Source organism: Amaranthus tricolor, chromosome 8 (assembly GCF_026212465.1).
Source record: "Amaranthus tricolor cultivar Red isolate AtriRed21 chromosome 8, ASM2621246v1, whole genome shotgun sequence".
NCBI lineage: Eukaryota > Viridiplantae > Streptophyta > Magnoliopsida > Caryophyllales > Amaranthaceae > Amaranthus > Amaranthus tricolor.
In genome coordinates, this window is record NC_080054.1 from 17,002,252 (window position 1) to 17,010,413 (window position 8,162).

Genomic DNA, 8,162 nt, shown 5'->3' on the forward strand with positions numbered 1-8,162 from the left:
ACCCATCATGGGAGATCATAATTCCTTATCAATTTAATTGTATATCTAATTTATTTAAACTATACAATTTAACAAGATAAAAATAATATTTTTAATTTTTTTCTAACAATTTTTTTTATAGAAATACACAAAATTGATAAAACAGTACATTGTATATATCAAACGGGTAGATATGGGGCAAATTGAGTTGTATGTGAGGGGATAGTGCATATAAAATCTCATAGTCACTACCTAGTATTCACGACAAAAAAGTATTTACATACTAATATTCATCTATAACCCACGAAATTCATACCCAATGGCCACCCTAATTCAACTGTTGAAGCTATAGCATGAATCGTTATGTTATGTCTTTTGGTCTCTTAGTATCAAACAAAAATTGTAAAGGTTTTAAGAAAATGTTTTGATGACCAAAAAAACTTGCATTATGTAAATAATATTAAATAAAAAAAAATTTAAAAATAAAAAAAAAAAAAAAAAAAAAGGATGTGCATATGATGATATGAAGATGAGAAAATGTGACAAGCAGTACAAAAGTTAGTAAAAACAATTGAAGGCAGTGCATTGACAGGGACAAAAAGCTGTAGCGCCCAAAGTAGATTTTATTTTCTCCAACTTAAGAAGAAAACCCTCCGGCAGGCATACGGGTAAGCTGGAGAAAGGACCTTCGATCTTCCAAAAACAATTCATTTAACAATTACAAAACATTATCCCATTTATTCGTTCCTTCCAATCAACAATTTTATTGGCCCAAAAATAATGATTTTTCATTTCTTTTAATGTAAACCCCATTTCAAAACCATAATACATGAATAAACCTAAAATTCAAGGAAGAGAACAACCATTTTTTGAATATATAAGGGCATATAAAATTTCATGCTGGAAGGGAAGTGACTATCAAATAAGCTTAGGTTCTTAGGGGTAACAAATAGTTCAATATTGAGTTAAGTTATATGTATGATCACATTCACAAAAATCAAGTCAAAAGAACATGAACTTAGATACATTTGTGAGGATTTTTCAATGCAAATCATGGAAACACAAGTCAAAATAGCATACATACTAGGGTGATGTGTATTAGTAGGGATTAATCAATGCAACCATAGAAGAAACATTCTTCTAAGCTATGTTATACTAATTATATATGATACTGGTACGTGTATAAGTGTCAAATACATCTAAATATTTAATTTTACGTCAAAAATAAAGTGTCTAAGTGTAATAAAGATAAATAAAAATCAAGCTTAGGTTATTAGGTGTAACAAATAGTTCAATATATGTATAATCACATCCACAAAAATCAAGTCAAAAAGAAGATGAGCTTAGATACATTTGTGAGGATCATTCAATGCAAATCATGGAAACTCAAGACAAAATAGCATACATACTAGGGTAATGGGGATTAAACAATGCAACCATAGAAGAAACATTCTTCGTTCTAAGAGTAGCTATTTAATTAAGAGCATACAATATTACCATCCAACCAAAGTTGAAAGGTCTACACTCACGTACTTTAGAGTTTGTTCTATTTGATCAAACAAAATCGTAGAAATAAAAAAATAGTCAAAGGGACAAACTCAAAAGGACGAGACAATAGTGAATAAATTGAGAGCAACACCACATAAACCAAACCTTGATGCTCCATAGGAGTTGACATGCAGTAAACATCCATCAAAATCACATGCTTTTAATGGAAGTCAACTTAAGAGACTCTAAGATCAATAAACAGAAAGCTAAAATTGTCAACTAACCAAGTCAGAGTAGCAGCCCAGCCCTCCTAGCTTAACCTGCTTCCCTAGCTAATCAGCATTTGCACCAAACAATTACAAGACAAGAATGATACATTTCATAAATAATAAAATCATAGTATACAAAATACAATACCATTACATCTTATTTATAACAATGAACTACAAAATAATCCTCTTCAAATTTCTAAATGATGAACATGTTACAAAAAACATAAAACAACAATAACAATTATAATAATTAACCCAACATGATACTAGCTTATATTCTTCTTCCCAATATAAATTCCCTCTACCAATTCAATTCTTTTTGCAATCCATAATAATTTCAAATAAATTAATGGCACTTGATACCATCTCAGAGAAACTATTCGACCAAAAACTTAAGTTGATCGTCGTTATAGTTTTATATATGTTATATACTCTATTATCAGCAATTTTTAAGGCCTTGGGTTTGGGAAGAATGGCGTACCGGGAGGCAAGTAAGCATTGAGTGGAAGAGGGTAGTAAGACGGGTCTAAATACCCAACATTTTGTGAAGACGATGTAGGCATGACCGGAGTGGGCCCACCCATGGATGTAGTGGGCCCCATTGTAGAGCTTTCTCCTCCTCCTCCAACTCCAAGAGCATAAGTAGGACTAGAAGTTCCAACTTGGTGGTTAGGATGATCAGGGCCTTGATCATACAAAATTCCTTTAAATACATGCCCTCCTATGTTCACAGCCGTCTGATATGCATACTCCTCTTCATTGTCGTCCATTGAGCTGACCTTTACGCACCGGAAGGTCGCCGGATAATTCATTTCCGCCGGAAAATTCCCTACTTCCATACCTCCTGTGTAATCAAAACACCATTATCCAAATCAACAACTACTATTTACAGGTTAGGTTTTAACTGAAAATTTTTACATATTATTGTATTAACAATTAAGTATAATTATAGCTAATGCTAATCGTTGACTTTTTAGCATATACTTACCACATTCCATTACTACATTTACGCAATTTAATTGTGTATGTTGAATTATACGTTTTTTTGTTTATTTATATTTTAAATTATATATATTTAAAAATTATAAAAAATTAATGTCAAAGAAATTATACGATTAGATAATTTAAATAAGAGTTTTATAAATACACATTAGAAATTAAAGCAAAAAAAAAATGTTGAATGTAAGTGAAAATAATAATCACAAATTTCACAATCATTCAGTTGTCAAACAGAAAACATACAGAAAAACACACACACAAAGAGGAAAGAACTCACTACCTCTCCTTTCTTGTCAATCTATTCGTCAAGAATACTAACCATAAGAATCAACAAAAGCACCTCCATTGAAGATCAAAAGGAAAGAAAAATAAAGAAAGAATATTTTCCAATTTTTACACCCAAATAATTTGGTTGAGTTGTTTTGATATCAGTTTCTAGGGGGTTGAATCTCATCTTTTTCTCAATTTAATAGCAATATCATGAACTAGACAATGTCCCCAAAGATTCATGATTTTTTGTTAGATTATATTAAAATATTAAAATAACTCATTAAATGATGTAAAATATAAATAATACTTTTGATGGTATACAAATTTTATGGATAAAATTGCTTGTATGATCTAACCCAAAATCCCACTCTAGATGAGTGACTTAGTAGTGCGTGGGGGAATAATATAATATATCTAATCATAAGCATTAGACATCAGAAATATCAGAAAATTTGACTCAGACTTTTAGCCTTAACAGTTATTGCCGAAAAAATCAAGAATTACCGACAATTTTAAAAAATTAATTTGCTAATTATGAATTATAGTCTTAATGTTTATTTTCTGCAAATTACAAGCATCAAAGTATTATAGTTTAGAGGTTCAGGCTAAAAACACGCAACTCCGACTGCAAACCTAAAATACGACCACCAAAATAGTCGGCCTGAATGCTCTAAATTTCGATACTTTGGTGATTATAATTCGCAAAATAAAAAAATTAAGACTGTAATTTACCAAAATACTTAACTTTAATTCGCAAATTACTATTTAAAAAAAACATTCCAAAGATTAATTGGTCAACTTAGGTTTAGAATTTAATTTATACCTGAAAAGGAAGAAATATTAGTAGTAGTGAGAGGCAATTGAGTGCAAACCAAAGAGGAAGAAGGATTATTATTATTATTAGTATTAGTATTATTATTATTGTTATTAATATTATTATTATTATCTCTCCTCCTCTTAGAATGTATCCCTAACATTTGTTGTTGTTCTTGTTGGTGATGATCAACGGGATTATTACTCTGAAGAAGCTTCTGGTGACGTTCCCGGCGAACAGAAGCTGGGACCCACGTACTCTTAACATGAGTAGCACAGTCAAATCCTTGACTTTTACAACATGTTCTACATCTCATGTAAATACAGTCTTTCTTTGCTTGGTTTCCACAATCTTGACAACTTATACTTCCTCCACTCCCACTACTACTCATTCTCATCATCATTAAATTATTATTATTCTTTGAATTATCAGATCTTGTGATTTCATCTTGTGAATCAACGGCTGAGATTGAATGTTGGTGATGAAGTTGAAGATGATGATAATAATGCCATAAGTATGAGTTTATGGAGGTTTTGTTGTGAATTGAATTATTACCTAAAGAGAAAAAACCTGCCATGTTTTTGGGAAGGAAAACTGATCCATACCCATTGAATTTTGGGGTGTTTCTTTTTATGGGTATTTTATAGAAAATGAAATGAAACAAGGGTTTTTAGATTAAAGGAGGATAAGGATGAAATTGGTAATTTGTTTTTAATTTACACAACCCTAAAAAAAATTTTATTTGTTTGTAGTAGATTTGTTTGGTTGTGGGTGTAAGAAAATTACAAAGGAAAATACAAAAAGAAGAAGAGAATTATTTGTGGAGAAGAAAAGGAAAAGAAGAGAAGTACTAATGAGGAAACATTAAGAAGAAAGAGAGGATGAGAAATGAAATGAAGAGAGAGAGATTAATTAGATGAAATAAGTAAAAGAAAAGTGGTAATATTTATGTAATGACAGAATTTAACAGGTCTGCAACGCCGCCATGGCCATCTTCCCAACAAAAAGAAACCCTTAACTTTCTCTCTCTCTCTCTGCCAAATTTACTCTTCCTTTTTTAATTCTGAATTTTCTCTAATTACTGTTAGTTTTCTCTCTCTTCTTAAACTTCATCATGTCCTTTCATTTTGGGTTTAATTTTACAAAAGCTAGAATAATCAATAGTACCTCGATTGGTAAATTCGGTTCGATAATCATCTTAGCTAATAAAATATTTAGTTAATACTTAGTAGCAAAATATCTTTAGTGTTTTTAAATAATAAAAGTGTAAGAGTTAATTAAATATTTTGATATAGTGATATTTATTAGACACCTTTAACAGTACAATATACTAAAATTTTTTGAAAGATAAGATTTAGTAACATTTTTTATAATTATCACTATAGACTATAATTACAATTAAATATGTCATTAAAAGCATAATAAAGTAACACTAAATCACTTTATGATGGAATTTAAAATAAAATTAATAATTATTACACTAACAATATAAATAACTGACTATTTTTTTAATGTCACTAAATCATAAGTCGCGAAAAGTTAAATTTTGTTGCAGTGATTAATACTCTTCAATTGTCTCTCTAGGATAACAAATAATTAGATATTTAATAATAAATTAAAAGAGAAAATGAACGAAGGGGATAAAATTAAAAGAGAACAATCTATATAAGAAATTATAAGAAAGTAGTGGATCATTGTTTTAACATGAAAATGATGCAAAATGAGAAAAACGAATAAAAAGTTATGCTAAATTAGTGGGATTGAGGAATTTACTTAGGATTATTGAAGACAATTTATAAGTTACTTGTTTTTAATTTATTTGTTAATAATTGGTAAAGGCCAAACTTATAGTGTAAGATACAGGTTTGCGAGTAGCTGCAGGAAAAAACTTTTCGGAGTATCTATCTTAAGTCAGGGGACATTTAGCCGCATCCTCCTTTATGAATTTGAGTTGTCGTCTTCATTCCCTCCCCAGACCCTGCTCATATCTTTATGAGCAAGATACACTGAATATGATGATGATGATAAGTTACCTAATTAACGACATATAATTATATAGTAATGTAGCAACTAGCAAGTATGGTAAAACATAGCGAAACACAAAGTATAATTGGAACCAATGAAGTAAAAGAGAATTTATATATGATTTTTCATGTGAAACTTTTTAAGATTTGTCTCGATGTATATAGAATTTTATTATGTACTATTTAGTATTAAATATATGCTTTAAAATTGTGCAAAAAAATAAATGAGAATATTAAAAGAGAATGATAGGAGTATAACTTTTTTTATTGAATATAGGTTAGGTCGAGGAAATTTACAATAGTTACAATAATTACGTGAAAATTGAATTCATGACCTTATTAAGAAAAAGTAATACTTGCTCAAATCAAGACAAGATTTTTCCTTAATATTCATATTGGCTAGTTTGTTTGATATATGGTTCTTAATTGGATTTGTTGGTTTATTTGATCAATCAAAAGTAAGGAGTAATTTATTAATCGTTTAGTTTAATAATGTCAAAATAAACTAAATATCGTGCACTACTTCGTTCGTTCTTATTTATTCTTTGAATTCTCCTCAAATATAAAGTTAATCCATTTTAATTGAGACCTCTTTATCAACAAAAATGACATCATATACGTAACACATCTTTATAAAAGGGCGTCATATATTTGCATTTATTAAACCCTAAAATTATTTGAAGCTGTTATATTAATGGTACCTGTCCCTCCTCCTTTTACTAAATCTCTTTATTCTTCTTATCATTTTAAGCAAGAAGTAATAATTATTCACTCCACTTTAATTAAGTTGTCCCTTTCAATTTTGACATAAATATTAAGAAAATAAGAAGATCATCTAAAATAATAGACTTACGTGCAATATTAGCTATTTTTATTATTAAAAATTATTTAGAGGGGACAACCTAAAATAGTAGAATATGTGCAATATTGAATATTTTTAATATTATGAAAATAAGAGAACAATCTATAAATGTATGTCTTGAAATAGAACAAAAAAGGTAAACTACCCAAATAAAAAAAAGGGACAACTAAAAAGAATTAAAAGGAGTATTGCTTATTCTCATGAATAATCACTCTTGATGAAATCTTATCCCTCTTGAAGGAGAATGTTCTTGGACCCAACAGTGTTAAGAAAACGTGTGGAATGACGAAGAAAAACAGAGTATACACACTTAAGTAAAAAGATCAGAACTTTAAATGAACAAAACACACACAACACTTATAATGTCATCTTAGATACCTCCATCTCAAATGGTTTTTACTTTGTAAACTATTCATCAATACACTAATAAAACATCACTCACAATCTAAGAAGTTTCCCACTAGACCTCAAAGTTTACTCCTTAAATAGAGTTTACATACTAATGCGAAGAAGATTTTCTAAGGTTCTTCAAATCCTATTTTTCTAATGCTAATCTTAGCCTGTTATATAGCCAACCAAAGGACATATATAACATGTCCCATAAAATCAGCAAATAGAAACGGGGTCACAATACACTTATCACAAGGTGCTTATTCGAGCACCTAGCTGGCAAGCCTTGTTACTATGACCTTTTTAGATGCTTCAACCTCTTGGTTACTCAATTTCCTCGCACACTCATCATTATCACCAACAATAATAGATTCAATAGTTTGAAGAATTTATGCTTACGTTTCTTGACTCCCTCAAAATCTGAACGAATAGAATATATAATAACTAATTTATCGTGACAATATAAGTAAAAGTGTATATACGAGAGTATAGTTTTCCCTTAGCAACGACTAGTCTCATGTTCCCATGTTCTCTATATGAAATTTGAATTCGATTTTTATTTAACTCTCCCTCAAGTTGTCTTATTAAAAAATTAGGAGTCTTGGGTCCTCATATGTCTTCCGTTGATGCCCTAATCTCAATATGTGGGTACTATTTGCATGCTTATGATCGGATGGTGGTGATTGTTTCACGTGTCGGTAAAACTATGCCTTTTCAGCTTCTTTCTTCACCTCTTGTGCCAGTTAACCATTTATTTTGGCCCCCCTTAATAAAATTCTTGACCTTTTTTTATTTATAGTATACTTTATCTGTTCTAAAATTTTTGCTACATTTTGAATATGGGCACTATTTATTGTTTAAACATATTTTATATATTGTAGTTGATGTGCAAGTAAAAATATATTCAAGTTGGATTTTGTTTGAATTGTCTAATCGCATACTTTCATAATATTAACTTTTTATAATTTTTAGATGTGTATAGTTCAACATATAAATGAATAAAATAACACATTAGATTGCGTAAAAAGTCAAATATAACAAGTATAATGGAATGAAGAAAGACG

General features: G+C 29.6%; 1 protein-coding gene across 1 annotated transcript; it reads right to left on the bottom strand.

Annotated features, from left to right (window-relative positions):
• Positions 1–1,911: 1,911 nt before the first annotated feature.
• On the bottom strand, positions 1,912–4,873 carry LOC130820291 (protein EXPRESSION OF TERPENOIDS 1-like). The gene is made up of 2 exons (XM_057685613.1): positions 3,832–4,873; positions 1,912–2,583 (listed from the first exon to the last, which is right to left on the bottom strand). The coding sequence occupies exons 1-2, from the start codon at positions 4,397–4,399 to the stop codon at positions 2,189–2,191; spliced, it is 963 nt and encodes a 320-aa protein (XP_057541596.1). The 5' UTR covers positions 4,400–4,873; the 3' UTR covers positions 1,912–2,188.
• Positions 4,874–8,162: the final 3,289 nt, after the last annotated feature.

What these genes read in the sequence shown, in the direction of transcription:
- LOC130820291 (XM_057685613.1), bottom strand. Translation starts at nt 4,399, where the DNA reads ATGGCAGGTTTTTTCTCTTTAGGTAATAATTCAATTCACAACAAAACC. An exon ending in TAATATTTCTTCCTTTTCAG is followed by an intron (nt 2,584 to 3,831) that starts GTATAAATTAAA and finishes TTGATTACACAG; the next exon opens with GAGGTATGGAAGTAGGGAAT.